The 24,769-nt window shown below is 35.6% G+C and overlaps 1 protein-coding gene across 1 annotated transcript in view; it reads right to left on the reverse strand.

Moving 5' to 3' along the window:
- Positions 1-1,108: 1,108 nt before the first annotated feature.
- The window catches only part of LOC104279338 (low-density lipoprotein receptor-related protein 1B-like), a gene marked incomplete at its 5' end in the record, with an annotated part of 40,778 nt that continues 17,117 nt past the window's right edge, over positions 1,109-24,769 (reverse strand). The window contains 8 exons of the mRNA XM_009876585.1: positions 1,109-1,236; positions 3,922-4,041; positions 4,214-4,330; positions 5,906-5,999; positions 8,997-9,145; positions 9,486-9,674; positions 19,639-19,838; positions 21,757-21,938. Of these exons, the coding sequence (XP_009874887.1) occupies positions 1,109-1,236; positions 3,922-4,041; positions 4,214-4,330; positions 5,906-5,999; positions 8,997-9,145; positions 9,486-9,674; positions 19,639-19,838; positions 21,757-21,938 (1,179 nt within the window). The remainder of the gene's footprint in view (positions 1,237-3,921; positions 4,042-4,213; positions 4,331-5,905; positions 6,000-8,996; positions 9,146-9,485; positions 9,675-19,638; positions 19,839-21,756; positions 21,939-24,769) is intronic.

Genomic DNA, 24,769 nt, shown 5'->3' on the forward strand with positions numbered 1-24,769 from the left:
GAAATTTCCACAAGTCTTTCTGCACCTGGTAAGCGTCTTGCATTGATTTCCATGTTCAGTGATTTTCCAACAATACAGATCCAGAGTTACTCTGTATTATCTGTAATCCATTTCCCATGAGGAATATTGATATTTATTATTTTCTTTCAACTACAATAAAAGAGCTGACTCAGTAGTTTCCAACATTGCAAGCAATGACTGAGAACAGCTACCACTACAATGTGATCTCTTTTTTTACCAAGTGATGATGAACAGCATACTAGGTGTATACAATAAAATATCACATACAGACTAATGTGAAAACTGCTTAGATTTGCAACTTTCTGTGGGTAGTGTCTGAATCAATTTTAGCTGTTTCTGCAGAAATATAATCAGTTCATCTGTTCTATTGATTAGAAGCATTCTAAAAATGTAGTTATATTCGTGATCCAACAATGAATCTTCAAAGAAAGAGAGAAAGAAATTCTTGGGTGCAAAGTTAGTACTTATGTTCTAAAAATCTGCCTCAGTGGGATGGATCACTGGTTCTGGGTATTGTGTTAAATCTGAAAGAAATTAGGACTTGGTTTGGTAATGGTGTGATTCTATCCTTGATCTTCTCTGTAGAGAATCTGCCTCCTCAATTTATCAAATTTAAGTACAGAAGTGCCATAAGTATCAGAAATTCTTGGAGAATTCCTAAGGAGATGCAAAATTTATGGAGCAGTGTTTTAGGGCACGTAAATCCCTGGAGCTCACAGAGGGAAGCAAAAGTTAGTCATGTCAAATTTGAATCTACTCTGGACCCTTCTACATATCCAGTCTTAACTAACATGATTTGCAAATTATTACATTTTTCACTATTTATGAATTCCAGCAGCAAAGAAGTATGCAAAATAAATTGACAGAAGCTGGATAGTACTGTGAGAGAAATCAAGACTGTCACTACATTTCAAATGAGATACTCATTTAGAGCTCCTGCCAATAAAGTAGTAGTATAATATGAAGTTTTTAGACTACTCATAAAGATTACCATTCAACAGGAACTGTATGAGCCAGATACAACTACAATATCAGATAAGTATTATCGCATATTGAAAGAGGACACATTATGTGAGATGACTATTTGCTACTCACCACAGTTGGCTTCATCTGATCCATCAGCACAATCTGGGTCTTCATCACACACCCACAGCTTCGAAATGCAGTGCTTTGTTGTTTTACACTGGAAGTGGTCTGGAGAACAACTGTTTTCAGCTTTAAATAAAAGAATTGCAAATCAAAACTCATAATTTAGGCTAATATTCAAAATATTTGTTTTAAAGTGAAGAAAAGAGGATTCAAAATTCAGAAACTGGCTATCTCTAGCATCACTTCTGTAAAATCTGTAAGAAAATAGCATTCAGGTTTATACTGTTTAGAAACTTGTCTTCTTTTTATACATTATTTTATATATAACAGTAAGGTCAAATGAATCTAATAAAGTGTCTGTTCTGATATTCTTTTAACAACAAATAGACTTAACACTGATACAATCAAACCACTTCAGTAAAAAGCACTCGGATTCTTTTTTTTTTCTAATTTCCTAAAACACCAGTGACCAATTCTAAAAGTCAGTTTGAAGGACTAAGGCAGCTCTCAATGCTTTGATCAAAAAGGTAAACAAAATTATGTACAATTTTGTTGAAATTCTGTGCTCTCTTGAAAGAGGCCATGGGTAAATGGTAAGAAAAGGTTGACAGTTATTTCAGTTTATCAATTTAGCAGAATAATGTTTTGAATGACTCCTACAGCAAGCTAAAGATGCAAAGATGAGGCTAACCCTCATCCTACTCATTCAGGATGCTTTAAGTGAAAGCTTAACTGCTTTAGAGTTAGAAGAGCCACTTGGCAATAAAAAAGATGCCCAGTTTACTTGTGATTCTGAATGGACTTCCTCACAAGCACATATGGACATCTTACTGTTTCCTGAACTCTTATAATTGAGAACACAGAGTCAAGACAAATAGAAGACATATACCTGGACTGGTATTGAGCAAGCTATTTGTGATCTCATGCATAAGAATTTCCTTAGAGATAAGCGTATGTATGAGAACCTCCAAATTGTTTTACACTGAACTGAACATAGTGGGAAATACTATGATCTCTTCTCTGGTAATGTTTTCCCATATGTTTGTCCCATTTTTACCTGTGGAACTCTAAAGGGCTTTTAACAAACTTCTCTGTTCCTGTCAAAAAGCAATTTCCTCCTTGATAATATCATTATTTTTCCTTGGGTTTGGCATAATGAAAAATTCTAGGTTCGTTAAAAGTTGGTGTATTTTTTCCTTCAGTGTCATGCTTCCCTACATAAATTTACAGTGCTGGAATTAAAGAGCATTTAGATTTGGATATACTGCTAACTATACTAATAACACAAGGGGATTTCAAAGTGCTTTATAAGGAAGAGTAGCATAATTACCTCCATTTTACACATGGAAAGCCTTAAGTACAAAATATGACTTTTTCAAGGTCACTTGATAGATAAAATGAAACAGCAGTAGAGCTGAAAAAAGTTATGTATCTTATGAATCCTAGTTCAGTGAAATCAGAATGGAATAGATAATCTCATCTGTTATCTGCCTTGTGATAGAAGCCCAAGTCAGTATGAACTTTGAGGTAGACCTACTTAAAACCTTCCTTTTCCGTAATCTCCCCAAAGGCCACTGAAGAGCTTTAAGAAGCCACAAGTGACATTTTGTTACAACGTGAACTAGAATACTTAGCTAATAAAGCGTGGGTAAGGCAGCAGAGAAATAAAAAAACATATATAATTAACCTCAACCACTGTGTCTTTGCAGGTGGGTTGGTGGCTGAGTTTCAGACAATTGAAAAGCTCAGTGCTGCAGACTCCGCTGCTCTGATTTAATTTCTTTCAGATACACCTCAGGGTCTTGAGAACGTTCCACATACTATGTGCAGTTCTTTATAATGAAAAAAAACCTTATACCCTATATTCCTCTACCCTATATTCCACAGTTTATCTGACCTCACTCAATCAGTTTTTTTAAGAAATGTAACATGCAATCAAACATATAATACTGCCTATCAGAGGCTACAGTTCTGCTGAGCTGTTTGGAAGACAATCATTAAACATGACCATCAACAAAAGCCTTTGTTGTCAATGGCCTTTCCTTCCCTTTGCGGAAATGTAGCATATGCAAACCTTGTGAAAATTAATTCAGAAAATAGGAATAAGCACCTTAGGTCAGCAGTAGATCTGAATAACAACTTGAGTGAAGGACAGAGATGTGTTTCAAGACAGCACTGTCATTTGAATTACAAAATATTCAAAGACACAAGCTATTCAATGCATTTCCACTCCAAATCTGAAAATGTTTTCTCTGCTTATATCTAACAAATGTGGCGTGAAAATGAATTTATGAAAAGACGTATCAAAAGTTGAGTAAATGGAAATCAAGTTACATCGGTAAACTAATGCAGAAGTCCCCAGAGGAAAGGGAATAGAAAAGGTAGAAAACTCTATCAAAGGAGGCAGGAAGAACTATGGGTCTACATCTTTTCCGATGAAAGTATCTTCTTCCACTGAAATATGTTGCTGCAAGACATGGCAGATGAAAGCCTCAAGAAGACAAGTAATTTGTGAGGCAGTTAAGAATAAAATGCATGTTTCCGACTAAGTCAGAAACCCAATTAAATGCTTGAAATTAATTGTTTACACACACCTTTTTCCTTGCAATGACTTAAAAAAGTTAATAAATGACATTTTAGTTTGCTCTCTTTCATATGAAGCACTGTACATCAATCCCATCAATTAACTGTTTTGCATGTTCCTTTTTATATTACATAGAGGACATTTACAGTATTTTACAGATTTTACTTCAGTTCCTTGTTTAAACCCAACTACAGTTGTCAGAACAAAACTCTCTAAACATAACTTACGACAGTCTCTTTCATCTTCTTCATCACCACAGTCATCCTGTCCATTGCATCTGAGATTTATTGGAATACACTTCTGATTCTTTGTGCACTTGAACTGACCTGACAGACACACATGTGTGTCTGTAAGGTAAAAGAAGAAAAATACCAAGTTAAAAAGATTGAAAGTTATAGATTAAACATTTAAAAATTAAAGTGTAAAAGAATAAAAACACAGATTATAAAAGAATTTAAAACATGGCATTTAAACAGTTCAGCATGTTGCTGAAGTCTACAATGTATATACTTCACCTACCACAGTTCAGTTCATCAGAATTGTCTCCACAATCATTCTCTCCATCACAGATAAAAGCTGGAAGAGCACAGAGTCCAGTTCCACACTGAAAACGCCCTGGCTGACATCTGAATTCAGCTGAGAGAAAAAACATTCATTGCTTATGAATACTATCAGAAGAATGCTTAAAGTATCAATAGTGTTGCTCTTCCTCTGTAGACTCATCAGAAGAATTTATAAACCTTTGTATTTGCCTATATAATCTCCATCTGAGCAGACATTAGTAACTAAAGCGTACATGCACTATTGTAAAATTAATTTCAAAGTCTGGGATTTTAAATTTGCATAACTATAGCTATACCTTACTAATGACAGAGTGCAACCTTCTACACGTTGATGCTCACCATTAGCTCAGCAGAGACTTGCAATTTAAGAGCTAAACACTTGAGTTCAAGTCTGCATTTAAGAAATGCACTATCCCACTCTAATTCTATTTCCCCTGAAAGGTCTAACATTGTTTCTTCTCACAGCCACTGCCAGCTGAATGAATGAGCAATTATGCACCCCTACAGTAATATTTTATACAAATACGGTGTAGCTTAAAATGTAATCTTATGAAGAACTATTACATATCTTAAAGCTTGCTTCAAAGGCCTCCACAGCAGAAAAAGAGAACTCTTTATAAAATTGTAAAAATACAGGTGAGAAATTTCAAAAATCAACTTAACTGTTACTTAACTAGAAGCTTGTAGAACATGTAGTAGAGCATTTTGTGTATATAAGCTTAAGGGATGAAGGTAAGAATCATTTAATTTATGCAGATTAATATAATAGTATTAAAGTAGTCATTAACTGAAAAGTATCATCATCAACAGGTATTGCTGTTTACAAATCCAGTTCGAAAGGGCCTTCTCTAACAAGTCAGCATTTAGTGGCCAGCTCAGCCTTAATCCTTGACAAAAGTAAACTTGCAGTCAGCCACCAATCCAGCAACCGTCCTTTGGGATGCTGAAAACACCATCATAATTAACTTCTAGTTGTCCACAGTTCAACAGGAGAATACTACACTAACTTCCTATCTGGACTATTGGAGGCTGTTGAGAAATATGCTGTATCTGCACCTACGTCAGGACAGCGTGTCAAAGGACGCATGAAAAATGTTTGTTGCATAAAATTGTTCTGGCTGGAGAGGTGAAATTTAGCTCTCCCAACTTTCCTTTGGCAATATTTATGAAACTGTGCAACAAAAAATATTTATATAAAACTGATTCTGAAAAATGCACAGAATTTTAGTAGGAAATACATGGAGAACAATGTTCAGAAAAATCACACCAAATAATGTGTACCCAAATTTCCATCACTGCAATGAAACACAATCAAACAAGATTAGAATTGCACAATTCTATTACATACAAAACCAAGCAGAATAAACCTGGAAAAATTTTGTATTTATATATAAAAATCAGCAACTGTAGAACATAGCTTCAAAAAAAGATCCTTAGCAAAACCATAATTGGAATCAAGTTTCAAAACCTGAAAAACACATTCTCATGATTTTCCAAAGACCTGAAAAAGCTGTAGTAGACACGAGTTGATGAAAATCTATTACAGGCTAGGAAACAATAGCCTGCACCCTTCCTAACTTCTATAAAGCGTAGTATTTGATTTGGACCCTACTGACAAAACCAGATTCGGAATTCCGAATGCACTTACGACATTCCTCAGGCTCATCAGAGCCATCTCCACAGTCATCCACAGTGTCACATTTCCACCAGAATGGAATACATTTGTCAGTCTTGCAACGGAACTGTAAGAGGAAGAAACAAAGGAAGAAATGCCTTTCTATGAGTATTTATTTATTTATTTTTAAGCAGGAATAGATTCACTGCTTAAGTCATTGTTCCGTTAATCAACTCTGGCTGTGAATTTATAAAATTTATTTTTCTAATGTTCTTTTTTTCTGAAGAAGTTTTGCACTGAGGCTTCCACCGATACACATCATTGCAGTTTCAATGACATTGCTACACTGACTTGTAGTGTCCCTGATATAAACAACTCATTGCATTTTGCTGCAAATCTATGATTTGATTCTTTAAGATCTTATTCAAAACAACCACTTCAACTCTGAAACAATCTTTGAAGGCTGTTGAAGTAGACTTAATACAATTTTTCTAGAGAAATCAAAACACTCACAGTTACAGAAAAGAGCCTTAATGTGCAGGATTGTACACTATCGCTTGAATAGTTTGAATTACAACAGAAGCCAGACCTTCCAACCTTTCAAAAGGATAAAATATTTATTAAAAAAAGAAAAATGTTTTGTAAAACCTTGGCAGTGTCTTTACTCTGCGCTCACGCAACACAGTACCTTTGTTCTGACTGAAAGAGGAATGAAAGCAAAACAAGTAGAAATTACCTGATGCAATCTTCTAGGGCTAAACCTGAAATCAGAATTCATTATGTGGCTAATGCTAGAGACAAAAATCTGCAAAGATTGTCACCAGCTTTTAAGAAATGTGTCTCCTACCTCGTGTCTGTATGAGGACAGAAAGGAAGGAAACCCACAGGTTTAGAACTGCAGGACATTTTGTGTTCAGTGATGAGACATATTTGTTTTTAAACAAATTCACATTTTTAAAATCAGTGATTATTCAATAAAGCTATGTTTAAAACGTATATTAAATTTGGTTCATTAGCCCAAGGTTTCATGGGCCTTTAGGGTTTCATGGCCATGTATGTAAGACCTACAGTTGGAGCTACATCATTCTCTTACCACGCTGAGGGACATGCAGTATAAGAGGTTGGGTTCGAAAGGCAGCTATTCTCATCGGTTAACCTGTTCCACAAAAGTATGCTTCTCTGAGTAGCTCAGCAGAAGGCCTCCAAATGTAGGAGGCAAATAGACTCAGCCAATTCTCATTCCTACTATTTTCTACTCGCTAGCACAGCCTTCCTGCTGCTTAACTGTTCTCAGCTCCCAGTCTCGCTCTGCTCACCACAAGTGACTGCAGGCTGTTAAAATGATGTTATGATTTTAATTCTAGGAAATGGCTATGAACTCTTAGCTGCTATGATGCTCTGCATGAAAACATCACCATTCCCTTCTAAACTGGGGAGCCAGCCACCTTGCATGCTAGTAACTGGCTGAGTTTTGGTGTTCTAGAGCCTGATGTGTTTTGTACTGAACAATCTCCCTGGTCAGATACGCCATCAAAAGACAGCTGGAAGTCTGTAGATATGCAAGACCAGAATATCAGCCACCCAGCTGCTTTTCATCAGAAGCAGCTAACAGTCGGTGTGCTGTCAAGAGTGATTACATCACAGGAACAGCTAGGATTTTACAGCGTCATCTGAAAATCTCGAGTGGCAAAGTATATTTTGGCTACTGGTCTATGGATCTTATGCCATCAGATTGATGAATTATCAAACAGTAGATATATTTCAAAATTGGGAGAAAATGACTAATAACCAGTGTCAACTCATAACTGTCTATCTGAAGCAGCTTCTTCTATTTAGCCCTGCTCTCCCCTCTGATAGAAGCCACAAGTGATAAAACATTGCTCCTGAAAGATCCAAGATGTGATGTCATCCTTCAGCTCAGACTACCAATGAATTATTTAGGAAGAAACAGAGTCATTCAATCAATTGTTAGCATATAAATTCACTGTGGAACAAGTTTTCAGTGTTATTTAAAGAAATTTTTTTTTAAAAAAGAAAAAAGTACCATTTTTTTAACCAAACAAATTTGAGAATCTAGACATAGTGGGGAAATAGCTAACATATTCTTTGTTTTACAAGTGTTTTACGCTTTCTTTTGTTCATCACATAATGGGAAGTAACAGACAATCTAAACAGAAAAGATATGATGGCCATAATAAAGCTACATCAAACATTGTCTCAGGGGAACAGAGGAACACAGTGAGGAGGTTTCTGAAATAACAATATCACTTGAATTAAATTGTACATCTTTTATTAAGATGACCATTGTTCCCTAAAATTAAAACTCTTTCCTTAGTAAGTACAGACAAAATTCATCATGATGCAGAGTGTTGAAAGAGGTCATTAGTAAACATATAGTAAAAGTGGACTACTAGAAGAGCTGAACTACTAGAAAGATTTTAAAGGCCATATGAACTATTACAATCAACCAATTAATTGTCTTGGTAGAACTTTTATCAAAGTGATTCTTTTATAAGAAACAAGTGTGTTCTACTTAACCTACCTTATATTTTCAGAAAAAAATACCAAACTTTTATTTACAGCAGGGAATCCACCTGCCACAAAGAATTTAATGTCTTAATTGATGCAAGTATTAATTGCATATTCTACCATTTCTATATCAACTACAGGATTGTTTTTAACATAACCCTATCGTTTATCTACCTCGCTAACTGAACTGAACTTGTTTCTGTGTATTAATGTAAAGTTTGTTCACACATGAATAATCCCAAATCATTGTTATATACACCTAGACTTCTTATGTTTCATATTTTATACAAATGCTTTTTCAAAGCAATTTTTATGAGTTTAGTAGCTGTATTTGTTCTAGCAACTGGCAAAAACATTCATGTTGAAAGGGAACAAGTTCTGCATTCTCTGGAAAAAAAGCATTTGCAAGCTCATTTTCAACTAATAGCCTTGAAGATGAAATGCTTTAAATGCATCTAGGAGTTTACCGAGTCTTCATCTCCTCTGACTGATGCTTCCACATTTCACAGGCACCAACACTCGCTATTTAAAAAGCAGGTGACAACACAGTAAAATACAATCCTCATGCCCCCTTCCCCCATGCATGTGCATTTACCTGACTGGCGGTGCAGTTCGATAGGCACGTCTTGTTATCCGCGGCGAGGTAAAAGTTAGTGGGGCAGGCACAAGTATACCTCTGGCCAGGGGCTAGGAGGCATAAGTGACTACAACCACCATTGTTTATTGTACACAGATGTTTAGACACTGTAGACAGAATAGGAAAAAAATATCAGAGCCAATTATTTCAGTATACTTCAGAGAAAAATGTATTACGCATACTATTTTTACAAGGCAATGTGTCAAATCAAAAACACATTAAAAGGCAACCTTCTCCTTTTGTCTTCAAGCTATTCTCTGTTTTATGCAAAAATTATTTACTACTATGGGTCCAGATTCAATACTGAAAGCATGAGAGGAAGAAACAATCACTATTTCTTTTAACGAGACAACAAAATTTAGCTTATCTAGGTCAAGTGCCTCAGCAAATGGCTACTAAGTGAAATACATCAATGGGCTGTACAGAGAGCATGGACAAAATAATTACCATCAGGTTGCCTATAAGAATGGTACACCTGGATGTCTGTTATGGGATGCCATGAGTTAATCAGTGACAGTCTGTCTGATCCAGAAGTTTTGTGGGCACGGCTGAGCGATTTGGTTTTCCCGTCTGTCCAGTAAATGTAGTCTTCAAACAACGTTAGTGCAATCACCCCTGGAATATCTTGATTAGGGACTGCAAGAAGAGATGCTAAGATTAATGTTCACTCTTGGAAGACTGCCAGTTAAAATACTCCATACCACATAGGCTGACAGATACAACTGCTATATAATGTCTTGAGAATAATTGTCACGACAATATGTCAAGCCTAGAGGGTTCTTTAATATCAGTTACAATAAAGATGGATGGGGTATGAGCTCTGCTTGCTTAGAATTAGTTGTCCCAATCAGTGTTAAGGAAACGAGAGAATTTCAGTTAACAAAAATCACCTCCAGATTCTAAATTAACATGTTACGCTTTAAAGTAGTACATAACATAAATAGAACGTAATGTACTTTTCACAGAAGACCAATATTCTTTTGCTGTTTTAGGGAAATAAAAGTTAGTAGAAAACATCCAAAACATAATTATATATCTCCAGATACACTGTGTTTAACACCCTTAATTAACATTATTTTATTTCAGAAAAATATATTAACAAGAGAGATGGGAGGAAAAAAAGTGTTTCGCATTAAAATAAACTTAGCAGTAAAAGGACTTATTGCTTATTCCTAGCATAACCAACCATACAAGTTAAAAAATCCAAACAAATGAATTGATGATAGTACCCCACTGTGACACTATCACAAAATTATGAGTCAATATCATTTTAAAAAGGATAGGACAAAAGGGAAAAAGGCTTTGGAGCATTCTTTTTCTTACTGTTTACTCTTTAATCTTGAACTATTTGTTCTTGGTAAATATAAACTGAACTCCACTTTTTCTTTTAATATATATAATATAATCACAAGATATAATTATCATAGGAGAATATCTAGCTACAACGGTCAATTTGTAAATTATAATCTTTTGTCACTGAATCATTCTAATTACTGAGAGAGCTGAAAAGGCAGATCAGAGGAGCTAAATCTGCCATTTTCAACAGCATATCCTTAACACCTTTACCTTGTTTTCTTAGATTAAAATAGTTTCATTTTTTTTACCTGGAATGTACTTAAATGGAGTTGGCAAATCTGAAATTTCAGTTGGAACACTTTTTAGTTCACTGACAACTACTGACTGAAACTGAGTATATGGAATGAGAACTTAGCAAATCCGACTTTGCATACAACAGTCTTGCCAATAGTGAACTCCAGAGTAGGGCATGCTACCTTCTGGCTAAGGAGGCCTTAATTCTTAGATCTAAAATTGTTTTCCCTTCTTGTACGTTTATGTAAACCATAGCAATCATACTGAAATAACAATACGATGTTATCACAAAGAGCTTTATAATATTTCTAAGAAATTAGTCAAAGTGAAAAGAAATCTTAAGTTTGGCACTTATCACATAAAATCTTTGGCATGGTTCCTCACACAGGATGGTACCTCCAAGATATGTTCTTATTTTCCTAATTTGTAGAATCACATTGTGAAAAGGGGGGGCTACAACCTAGAAGTGAATGACTCTCCAAGGCAATTGTAAAGTAAAACACACATAAAGTAGGCACAGTATCATTGGATATAAATATTTCTTACAAAGATTCTAAACTTATCATAAAAATCTAAAAATTCTTTAAAAACCCCCGAATTAATACTGAACACACAGTATAAAAGTCTCTTATAAAAATTCTTCTGAGCTGACCAAAAAATACATTTTCTTACCAATAATACATCTGTAAAAACTGAGAAGTTTCAGAAAACAGACACTCAATGGCAGCTAAATCTGATTTACTTTACTGTTTAAGGAATAGATCTATCATAGCTAAATATTATTTTCTTTACTGTAACATGTAGTATATTATAAAAAAGGAACATCAGAACTGTTGACATGTAATGGGTTATAAAAAATCTACAGTTCACATTAACTAAGAATGACGAAAAACTGAACATAAAACAGTGAGGGAATTATTACATCTTATTTTCTGAAGGAACAGTAAAATAGTCTCTCAATGCTCTTTATTCTTTGCCTTTGACAACATCAGTGCTTCAAGCTTTACAGAATTTCAGGTGGTGACAGCTATTGATTTATCATAAATGTACGTAGTAGAAGAAACACCCACTTTCTTTCTTCAGTCTCTCCTTCAACTTCAAGCAAACCTTGGCTGCATCACTGATTCTCTCTTCCTAAGTGGCATACATTAGTTAGATGCTGCAATACTAATTACTAAACCTCATAGCATACATTACAATGTGATTTACACTTTTAAACACGAAAGCACATCTTATTGCTCTCCTTTCTTTAGCAACTACTGTGGAAATGGACTACTTTCTGCAAAATCCAAGGAAAGCCAGGTTAGTCATAACTGATAAGTACACCTCTGCTTCCCTCGCCTCACCTGTTTGAAACCATTTAATCTAATCAAGATGCCTACTTGACAATCTGTTAGTAAGTAACACATTCTGTTAAACACAAAAATTACATTACACTAACTTAAGGGTCAGATCTCAACCAGTAAATTCATGGAGAATTTTAAACAGTCACATTTTAACACGGAGCCACGAGAATTGCACTCAACTACTTTCTAGCATTACCTGTAGGTTCAACTGGATTTTGTTTTCTGATAACAATGTCGCCCCATGGCCTCCAGGAGAAATTCCAAACCTCAGTTACATAAGCTGAAGCCAAATCCATCTCAAAACACTCAGAAAAATTGACTAAATAAAACAAAACATTCCACCTGCAGACCAATAATCCACCAGACACACCTCAAGCAACACGTAAGTATTTTACTAGACCAGTACTTATTATGCGTGCTTTTTTCTCATTGCTAGAACATCAAATCCTTAAATAATACCTCGTAATCCACACATATTACTTCTCTTTTCCCTCTGATGAAATGTCAGCGAGTGTAGCTGAGGTGCAGTTCAGGCTGAGGCTGCCCAAGTGCTGCAGGACTCCAGCTCCGTCACCACGGAATGGCACATGGGGCAGCTGCTACGGCGTGAGAGAAGAGGTGAGAAGTGCCTTCAGCCCCTTTCCCAGAGCCTTCGTTGAACAGAGTTACATAGCTGACTGTTTCCACTGAGTTACTGCAGTGACTCAAGTTTCTTACAGGTCACGATACAGTACATCTCAGAACATATATGCCAGTTCTCCTACGCTGCAACATGGACTCTGAATCATATATGAGTAAGAAATGCTATACTCTGTGACAGTAACAATCATTTTACTTACGTTCAACAACTCAACAATTACGACAGGCAAAACACATAGTATGCAAAATCACCACCCTAAGTAATTTCTGAGGAGAAAACTGCACTTGAAATTTGCTTTTGAGACTATTTTTCCTACCACAGCCTTCTCCCACCAGAGATGGGCAAGTCCCTTCCACTCCCCCGTTTTCTAAAAGGGTTTTTGCTGGCACTTCTAGCTCTCCACTGGGGTTTCATTTGACACATAAACCATGGATTCTCTTACACTGAGTGCTCATCCAAAAGAGTGCTTGACCAAACAACAAGAGGGCAAGAAACGTGGTAAGAAAGAGAAGGTAGAAAAGAGAAGGAATGCAGAAGCCTATTAGAAAGCTGCAGAAAACTGGAGGAAAAAATACAGGCAGGTAGGGTAAAGGAAAGAAAAGGGGAGGCTTGAAACACATCTGAAGCTTTGGAAAATAAAAATTATTAGATATACAAACACAATTAAAAATGACAATAGATAACACTGCTGAAGGGAGGTAAAGCACTGCATGAACTTAAGGGAAGAATAGCAACATATCTCCGTATGAATGAACACAATTATGCAGACACATGAGAAGTATGCACAGACTTAAAATGTACGTCCCTCTCCTGCTTTTAGTACAAAATTTGATCCATTAATATAAATTCATATTCTGTAAGTCATATTTGTGATAAATATGTTTACTTTTCTCTTGTGTGAACTCCTTTTCCTTCATATTTTCTGGGTACCTCTAGCTAAGTAAAAAAATAAATAAATATTAATTTGATTTCAGGAGTGAAAGTCATGCTGTCTAGGATTTCTTAACCACCAAATATGCTTACTGAAGAGGCCAGACAGAAGAAGTGAAGCCCAGTCTCCCTCAGCTTTTACTGAAACACAAGTATTTCCAACAAACAACAACAAAAAGGTCTCCTTGTCAGCTGGCAAAATCCATGTGCCAAGAATAAGTGTCCTTAAAAAGGACAAATGCTGACTTCTAACCAATAAACACAAGAAAAATATCTGCACTCTATCATGCCCACCAAGGTTAGATTTTCGCTGGCATTCAGCTGCTGTTCAGGCTGAAGTTGGCTGATCACTTCCTAGCTAGAAAGACATCTGTCCCTTCCCTTTCCAAAAATAAGGGACTGCAGCAACCTTGCCATGCCCTTGTGTGAAGTCTAAAGGAAGAGAAACCTTAAAAATTGGGCTGTGTTCTTTTGTGTTCCACTCTGAAACTCTTGATTTTCTGAATTAAATAAAAGAAAACAAAAAACCTACTGAAATTTTGACCCAAATGAACTGATAAGCTCTAAGGAAGAACTAAGAAACAAGGAAGGACAACACCATATGTACAAAACCAAATAAACTTGGAAATCATTCATCTTTTCTTATGCTGCAATTACTGGCCCATACTGTCGTCCTCTTTCCATTCGAACTCCCTTGTAACCATTTTTACCTCATTTTACATTCAACTTGTAACCTCCTCTGAGACCTAGTCAATACTTTTTTATTTCTGTGTAGTACTTACTCCTGGTACTTCCTCCTTTTGATGAAGACTTTGAAGTGCTCAGACAACGCAATTAATATTAAATAATGACAATAAGATTATGTCTATTGAGCTTGTGAAAGTGTGCAATTTTGACATATGTATTTAAATTTAAGTATATTACATTAAAACACTAATTCTTTTAACAGATAAGACATTGTATAATCACTATTACTTTACAAAAGCAAAGCTGTCAAACTCTGTGAACAGAAGAAACCCACATTATTCATAGAATATATACATTAATTCCAGTAATGGAAGCTAAATTACGCAGAAAAAAAATAAGCAGATCTGCTACGTCCTTTTGCTTTATCTCATTTAGCTTCTACCACGACTACAGGAGTCGTTAAATGCTCTGCAACCTTCTTCATCAAAACCCTCCTTTTTTTAATTGCGTTGATATGAAGAGAGGAGACCTTGTGACACATGAAAAACTGTATTTTATGTTCTTTGTTCCGTTTGCTTTCTGACAGGAACAACTGCATGGAAAGGAATGCTCATCCTTTAAAATTTGTGTTGGTGCATGTCCAGCTTATATGGGAATATACAGTCCTCTAAGTTTTTGATGAGTATGTAGAAAAAAATATTTTCAGAAGTTTATAATCCAATCAAATTTGTGCATATTATCACAAGAACAGTGGAAGATACAGAAACCAACCTGCTGGCAATCTTGATAAACTGGGCTCCATAAACTGGAGACTGTGGAACCTTACAGTAATGTAACTGTGGGAATTGCTTTTAATATAGGTGAATCTGCATTTTTCCTGAATATTGCAATTTAAAAGACGTAGAATACAACACAGATTTAGGAAGATGTATGAATTGGAGAATTTTATATGAACAATTCTGAACACTGAATCTAGAATGGAATAGTGGAGGTGAAGGAATTACCACTCGTGCTATCAGGTTGGGCTATAACGAGTAATTCTACAGAGTCCTCAGAAGTTGGGAAAAAATTGTTGCATTACCAGAACTACTGTTTATTTCATCTGCTGCGAGAAGTCTTCTTTACACACTTCTCTAATTTTTGAGCTATGAAAACTGCAGTATAAATCTGGAAGGAACTCTTTTCTGTAATCTCTTAGATTACTTTTACAGCAATTTCATAAATAACTGGATTTACTTGTTTATAAAACTCTGGTGCTGGTGTTCAGAATTAGACACAAAGTCCTCAGAATTAGGAATTTCTGAAATTACAGGTGGTAAAAATGAAAAGAAAAAGCAGAAGCCATTATTGAAGATTTTTTTTCAGATGGAGATACTGTAGGAAACTTACTTTCTGTTAACTGTACAGTTTAAAAATTCATTTACAAATATTTAATTCCTTTAAGGTTCAACGCTTTTCTCATTTTCATGCCCCAGTAAGATGAAGCCATGACGTGCACAACACTTGTTTTTACAGTGTAAAACATCAAAGAACACGACATAGTCAAGGTCTAATGTCAGCTCAGAGAAGCTTCTACGCTTCCCCAAACTGGACTATCAGGTTCCACTTTTATAGTTTCATTATACTGAAATTCACATCTTCAAAGAGTATGATGGGAGAATGGTAGGCACCTCTGGGGTTTAAGAGCTCTGAAGGATAGGAAAACCTGCATGAAGCAATCAGATACCCAGGGAACGGCAAAGCTTCCATCTCCTCTGGGCAGTGAGAACCAAAAGCAGCTCTTAAGTCTGACAAATTCTTAAATATGACTTTTTTTTGTTGTTTGACTTTTTTTTGTTGTTGTTGTATGATTTTTTGTTGTTTTTTTTGTTTGTTGTTTTGTTGTTTGTAAACATGACTTTTTTGTTTGTTGTTTTTTGTTTTTTTTTTTAAAGATCACAGATGTAAACTAGCTTAGAGCTTAGCCAGATTAGTGCTTCAATGCTTGCTTAATCATTTACTGCACATAACATTTGCGAATGCTGCAGTCCGAAACTGCCTAAGCTCTAAAGACAGTTTACATAATCAGGCATTAAACTTCAAATAGATAAGCAAGGTCATTGCTGCCCCTAGTGCCAAGAAGAGCTCCCGAGTACTCTAAGATTCCTGGCCTAGTTAGCATGTTTTCAAAGTTCTTACTGGGACTCTCTTGATGATTATAAAAGACCATTTCTCTATTGAAACGCAAAGGAATTTTACAAGAGAAAAGCAGCAGGTGTTCTGTTTTCCTGAAAAATCTTTAAGATTCATAAGAAAGAAAGAAAAAAACTTGTTGCAAAAAGTGTTAAACCTAAGATACAAATTTCCAAAACACATGTAAACTCCCAATGCTTGGAATAAATACTCCCTGGTGTAACATACAGCACATCAGTACATAGCCTAAGATTGTTCTGTTTGTCCTCAAGACTTATCTAGCACAGAGCACGGAATATTGAAGTCTCTATTATACAATAACTCTCTTTCTAAGATCCACCCATTCCGATCAGATAATTATTTGATGGGTCTTGTGGAACCTCTGTGGCATTTTCTGATACATTCTGTAACAGGTAATTTAAGGTCCAAACAACATTCTCAGAAAAAACTCAGAGCAAGCTAGTCTTATCCTCAAAGTCACAGAAACAGGTGAAAAACCACTTAGCTTACAATAACTAGCACTTCAGATTGCTTCACTCACGTGATTCCCATTTAGACTTTTTCCTCTGCTCCCTAAGTGTGTAATTTATGGGCATCATATGTGTGCCTTTAACCTTCTTCATTTGCAAACACAAACGACAGAATTAAATCAACCATCTCTTATTAACTTTGATAATATAAAGCGTCTCAAAATGACAAAGGAAAATGGACCGTGAAATCCACGTCTCTTCAGGAGACATAGTTACCACAGGATATAAACCTGATCTTTCTCATTTAAGCGCTTATCAACCTGGATTATTTCTCATATCAGAAAGCTAGACCCCAACCACTGAATTTTCCAGAGTTTTCTTTATTAGGACAATAAATTTGCAAGTTTATCTTCCTGTAATGTTTCTAGTCTTGTGCTGAAACATGATGACATACAAAATTTATTTTGTATTTTGTTCCAGGACAAATGGCAAGAGAGAAAAGATTCTGATTCAAGACAAATTGATCATTATGTAGGAGCTTTGCAAAAGTCTCCAAGCATCCTTTGGAGCACTCACAGGGAGGATTCATCCATTTCATACACTGAGGATTCCATCACTTTGCTAAATCCACAGGAACTTTTCTGCAACTTGAGTTTGGTTTGATAATCACATTTTAAGTGCAGCTCTTGACAATAAAGTGACAAAGAGCATTAGTTAAGGAGACAATCTTCCTCTCACATAATTAGAATACCTCAGGTTTTTTATCCCAAGGCATGTTTCTCGTTGCTTAAATATTTATATATCATCTGACTTTGACATGTCCTCAATAGTAGTATGATAGCAGGTTTACACAAAGTCCCTGTCACATCTGGACCTTGGCTCAGATATTTAACTGGTACCAAACCTGTACAAATTTGCATTCACAGGCGGAAATGGCAAAACTATCAGGCAGGGAAGCCTACAGAGTGTCCAGTGATATTTGACTCCTGGCACTTTCCCTGTAGTCATGAATGCACTTGGCTGTCTCAGACTAGCAGTGGGGGTGCTCTGTTGAATGAGAAAGAGAATTTGTTTTATGAAACACTGCACTGGTCCCAGCTGTGGCTTTGTGACACATTTCCTTCTTCTTCAGGTTCACATATCCTCAGGGGAAGGCACTAACTCTGCGAACATAAAAGCACCTGAAGTTAATTTTACCCACTCGGGCAAGAGAAATCCACAGGCTGGAGAGCTAGGCAATGGACAGCAAAGACAGCAGGACTGGAATTTCACAGCTATTTTCTGAAATTTAGTGACAGGAAGACATTCTCTGAGAAAGAAAAATTCTGAAACTTTCAGGTAAAAAAAAAAAAAAATCGAGATATGTCTGACCACTGCAGTCAGGTTAGGGCTGAGAGACACACAGTGGCTATTATTTACTTTTCTCCTTTGAAAGATCCAGAAAGAGGAGTAACAGGATAATTGTATGAGAACAAAATAGCAGGATAGAAGCATGAGAAATAACATCAAGAGGAGTACAGAGCTTTCCTTCATCTATCAAAACCAGACTGTTAGCAGCAGTGCAGCTGGCACTTGGGAGTACGTCTGGGCAGGCAGTGCTTAGGTGAGCAGGTTACAAGTGTCCTTTGTTCTGTACAAAAGCCACAGAATTTAACGCTGAGATTAATGGGAATGTTTACAGCTCTCACAGCTATTGCTGTAGTCTCTCTCATCTACCATCTCAAATAACTGTCACAGAATTCTTCATTAGCTATAACTTACTAGTCACAAATACAAGGGCTAGAAAACCTTTGTTTCACAGCCAAGCTTAAATATGAAAATAAAGTAGTTATTTCATAAACTCTTCTTCGGAGAAAACCTGGAGAAGCCCCTAATGAGATAAAATTCAAAAAAAAACCCCAAAACCCAAATGTACGAAGTTTTACGAGGATAGCAGGAGCTCCGAGTTTTGGGCAAAACTTGTGGAAAGAAGCTCAAGTAACAGTTTCATCTCCAACCAACCAACCAACCACCCAGAACACAGATACTGAGTATTTCATATATTTGAATTACAATGAAAGGTCTTTAATTACATCATATGAGATCTATTCATCATAGTGTAAAAAATATAATAAATAGTTAAACACTTTATAGCTAAAAGATACTAGCTTTTTCATTACCTGTCAGGTGAGAGGCAGAACAGAGGGATAAAGATTACTGCATTGCACAAGTATTTCAAAAGTTATTATTTTGCCTATCTACCAGGAAAGTCCCAAACTACATTTGCAATACTGGTCTCCCCTACTGACTCAGGTTGAGCAAACTACCAGGCATTTACAGTCTTTCTCAGGCTGGAGAAAAAACTGCTTTTACCCACATTCTGACACATTGCACGCAGGACATAATCCTTGCACTTTTAACAGCCAAGTTCAACTGGCTTTGTAACTTTGTCAAGAACATATGTTGCACATACAGAACTGACAGGGCAGCCTCCGATCGTTGAACCCGTTCTTGAAGTTTCTGTTCTTACTTGACATTTTTTCCATGGGCACTCATTATTGCATGTTTTTAAATTACTCATCTTTGTAACAGAGAAGGAATAGAAAAAGCAACTTCTAAAATATTAATTCAAAGGTAACAACATATCAACAAAGGTTGCAAAAATGTTTAGAAGTACAATTTTTACATATAATTACACATAACATGTACAGCACCTTCAATTTAAAACTTACCAAAAAGAAAAAAAAATAAACAAAAAAAACCTCAAAAGCAAGCTGTTGACCAACCTTTATGTCTACGAGATCCATCCATGTCAGAAAACTCAATATGATTTTCATCAGCCCAATAGAGTCTGTGGTTGACATAATCTATTGTAAGAGCCATAGGTCTAGATATCTGTGTTTCTATGACAACTGTTTGACTGGAGCCATCCATGCCAACACGGCCAATGTGAGGATACTCACAACAATCAATCCAGTATAAGTATCTATAAAACAAAACACAACAGCTGTTTTGTTTAGAGATGCAAAAATAACAACAGTAATTACTTAGTTCATCTCAAGAATAAATCAGCAATTATTCTATGATGTTTTCCCTGTCCAGATAGATTTTTGGCTTTTTCCAGACCTGTCTGAGAATAAGTGTGCTAAATGTAAAGGAAGACTCCTCATGTTAGATGTAATTTCATCATATTAATTACGGAGTATTAAAAAGTGCATTTAAATTGCTTAAGTCTTGACACCTTAGGATTTAAAGTACTAGTTCCAAAACATTAGAACACTTTCTTGTACTGAGAAAGACTGTTGAAAAGCTGAGTGGCAATTTTCACTTCAATATGCTATTTAGCCACAACGCAGAACCAGTTTGTTTGGGGAAGGGTTTGATTTCTTTTGTTTTCTTTTATTTTTAAAACAGCAATATGCATGGATGTATATCGCTCCTGTTTTATGCTATTCCTTAGAACCTCAGGAGAGATCTTTCCAGCTGGGAAGCTGATATGCTTCTACTTAACAGATTTGGGACAGGCTCTCAAAATCATATTCTTAATAGCCACCAGAAATACTATCTGTGTGCAGGAGAAAACCACGACCCTAAGAACAGCTAAGAGTATCCTACAAAACACAGGTGCAATATGTGGGCTCCGAGACTGCTCCACATAAGCAGTACAGAAAGGGAACTGTCTTCAATGACTCCGGTGAAAACCTTTTCCTGTGGAAACATATCATTACTGTTGTACGGTGTCAACAATACCATTGATTTAGCATTTGTCATTTGCGAGAAAAACACTGAAATAAAATTAAGAGTATTTCAAAAGAGAACTTTGAATTTGAAATGCAAATAGTTTTTATTTCTAGCAGCTCTTCATATAACCCCCTTCCCCCCAAAAAATATTTATTTTAAGAAAAAACAAAACCCAAACACACTAAACTTGGCCTCAGAAAGCTGTCTCTACACAGTAAGCTTATTATGCCTCTGTATGTCTAAACCTTCCCAGAAGACTGGGGCACAGGAAATGTATCCTGCACGTCCAGTCAATCCAAGAGAGATACTCAAGATTGGTATCATGAATACATTTAACAAATGTCTCCCATCATCCCTATCAAAATTTGCAGGGAAGAAAGGGTATAATTACAAGAAAATTCTGGTTCTAAGAACTGCTAGAAAATTACTTTTCAAACTTGTGAAGTAAATAGGTTGCATTTTTAAGTTCAGAAATACACTGCTTTCAGTTGTTTATGTAGAGCCCATACAGAGTCAACAATTTTCTCCTGTCACTGACACTTAAGAGGACTATTTGAGATTATTTATTAGCCTTAGGATTTAGAGATGGAAGAGAACTATTAATTAGCTATGATAATATAAGAGGGTTATAAGACAATACAATAGCTTTATTCACCCAATTTATGCAGATTTATCCTAATGATACACACATAGGGCAACCTTTCCACAGGGAGTTGAATGGCTTAAATTATTCTGGAAACTCGTAAACACAGAAAAGAATACTAACAAAGAAGTTCAGTGAACGGATGAAACAAAATGTTAAGAAGTGACTTCCATGTAAAATGAACTTTTTTGCTATTAATAACACACTTAAAAAAAGTAAAATATTGGGATTTTTTTTTGCAATACCCATCACCTTTCCTCCTACCAAAAAAATTATAAATTACAGAGTAGTGAATATAACAAAACATGGTTTAGTACCTGCATTCATCTTTCTATTATACCAATTTTATATGTAAAGATGATATAGTAAGTACTGGCAATGCATTTTAGACTACTGACATCCAGTGTAGCTGAAAGTTAGATAATAAAAAACTAATTAGTATTTCCTGTCTTCCATAAAAAATAGTTAAATATAAAATGAGAATTAAATATGAATTACTGCAAAAATGGCTGCTTCATACCCAGCTTGAGGATCTAAAGACAGATCTCTAGGAAACTTCACTCTTTTGCTCACAAGGACGGTAGGGTATAAGCCATTGAGTTTAGACACCTCAATAATTCTCTTTTCAGTATCAGACCAATAGAGATTCTTCCCAATCCAATCAACGGCCAGTGCATTGGGAACAGCCGTGTTGTGGACTACCTACAAAAGTAAAAATTACATAAATTATTCACCTAAAAAACTGGGAAAAGGAACAACAATTCAAGAGTTACTAATACCAGAATATTGAAAGGCTCGATATATGATGCAGCGACACAGAACATGCAAAAAATAGGTATTAATTATTCCCTGTTAAACACTGACAGTTCTGAAGTCATGAGTAAGACAATGTAATACACTCCTTATAATAAGGAAGAACAGAGAATACTATGATATAGTATATATCAAATTTTCTATTTCCCTGCATTGTGCATCAACTTTTAAGAATTCTGTATCTTTCCATTTTCATCCTGTTTCTAAATTTTCTTTTGTCTTAATTAAAAAGAAAACAATTTTTCCCCCTTTATTATTCTGTTCATTTTTTCACAGAACCGAACAGAGATGAAGCTTCTCTCCCCACACCATGTCCTTAAACACACCTGCTCATTAGCTGACCATTTCTCTCACCAGTCTCTATCAGCATATATTTCATTTTATTGTCACAGTAGTGCTGTGTGTTATCATGACAGATGGACAATAAAGACACTCAACTCGGGCAAACCAAAAAGATTACCTAGTTGGAAAGTAAATACTTTGCTTTATTTCCAACATTCATGCTTCAGAAGAAAGAGGAACTTCCTAAGAATTCTCTGTACTTCAGAAGGATGACATAATTAAGGAATAAACTAAGAAGTAATTTAGTGAGCTACTGGAACGCCTTTGCTCTTCTGAAAAGGATGTGTTGCTATTCACAACGTTTCTGATGACTTGAATAACTCCGAGCCTTGAACGAACATCTCTAGATAGACATAACTGCAGATATCATCATGATTTTAAAAAATCTTGCTTGACTGGGATTACTTCATCCTAAGTGCTAAGTGATTTTTGAATATTTCAAATCATTAGAGTCCAACTTCTTCTAGGGTGAAAAATTCTGCTCCAGGCGCGGTCTATTCTGACTTGTTCTACCTCTGGTTACGTCATGATTAAGTCTGAGTGACTAGAATTTAAGAAAACAAAGTAAAAATCAGAGAGCGCCATACTGGAAAATATTTGATATTTCTTAGGAGGGCAGTTAGCTCAGTCAGTTGAGGGTGGTGCTAACAACGCCAAGGTCATGAGTTCGATTCCTGTTCAGTCCCCATGTGTTGCCTGATGTAGTCGAGAGGTGGCATCTCTGGTGACAGGGAGGATGGATTAAAATAATCTCTAAGGTCCCTTCCAGCTTAAGCCATTCTATGATTATATGATACTAATAATGGGTTTACTACTGTAGTGTACATTCTAATTTACTGTCATCTTAACACTGAAAGCATGTGCAATGGAGTAAAAACTTTACATGTAAACCTGATTATGTATTACTGAATGCGTTATTTTTAATTTTATTGTCCATTTGGAGATACTGAAAAGCTTTCAAGGTAAGAAGGGCTACTGTAAGATACTTTAAATCAATTTTATAGTTACGAATAAAGAAAAGCACCCTTTCAGGTTATTACATTGTTCATCACCTTATAAAATCTTTTTCAGAATTAAATAAAATACTTCATTTTCTAATACCAGCTTCACTGTTAAAACAGTGTGTGTGTGTAACTGCACTGTAACAGGGGACACTTCACGTAGAAATGGACAGCTCTGCAAACGTAGTCAGTGGTTTAGCTACACTATCGAGAAGCATCTACCAAAGTAATGAGTCCCTTTTTTTCTGATGACCTTTCTTTTGGAGAGTCACTTTAAGCTTATTCCAGTCACTGAGATCTCACCAATGTGACATTTAATGGACACAGTCTAGCTTACTACAGCATTTTCCAGTAACAGATTTAATTGGAATCTACAACACTCTCTATAAACCACTGTGCTAATGTTTGCACATGTCTATGTGAAAATATTGTCACTTCAATTGTATAAGTATCTTCTCCATGATCAGATGCAGAAGAAATAGAAGATGTCATCACGTTTCCCAGAGCAAGAAAGCTAGAAATGGTATGCTGAAAAGATGTCATCTTCTAAAAGAGAAATTCTGGGTAATACATCAAATAAAATAATTTACACAAATAGTATAATTTACACTAATAATATATTTATTTACAGAGATTAGCAAAAAAAAAAAAATGAAGGAAAGACAATAAGAAATTCATACGTCAAGGAAAAAGGCTGTCAACCATAAACACTCTCTGCCATGAAAAAGAGTTAGAAAAGTAAACGGCTTTGTGGGAAAACTAACTACTTGTAACTTCAATTATTAAATATGTGCTATGGTAACCTATTAAAACCTAAGTCAAAGAGACTTCAAGTTATCATTTAGCAATGGATAAAAGATTACTGACAGAATATCAGACAGCTATTCTCAATAAATTTTTGCATCTATTTTTAGCTTTCAGAGGCCTAGTCTAGGCCATGTCTTTCTATGAAAAAAACAAATATTCATACAAACAGATTTATTTATTTTCATTTTTTTTGTTTTGAATTTGGCATGCTACTTGATTAAAACTTGTACCAATATGACACTTTTTCTGTAAATTGCAGAATATTAATAAAAGAAGAAAGAAATATGCTCCAGGAAGAAAAAGTCTGGTGTCATCCCCAGTCCTGAAAACATTCTCTAAAATAATGAAATACAGATTCATCCGGAATGGACAAGAAGCTGAATAGGATGCTCTCTAAAATGTTTAAAGGGAATAAATATGATACAAATTTTGAACCTTACACTTGCCTGTCTTCTATTTTCTGCAGGACCAATCCTTGCTGGTGCTCACTAAAACTTCTGGAGTGCCATAACTTACTCATCCTCTTTTTTTTTGTTTTTTTTTTGTTTGTTTTTTTTTAAGTTCTAATAA

The sequence above is a fragment of the Apaloderma vittatum genome, unplaced genomic scaffold, assembly GCF_000703405.1.
Source record: "Apaloderma vittatum isolate BGI_N311 unplaced genomic scaffold, ASM70340v1 Scaffold44969, whole genome shotgun sequence".
Lineage (NCBI taxonomy): Eukaryota > Metazoa > Chordata > Aves > Trogoniformes > Trogonidae > Apaloderma > Apaloderma vittatum.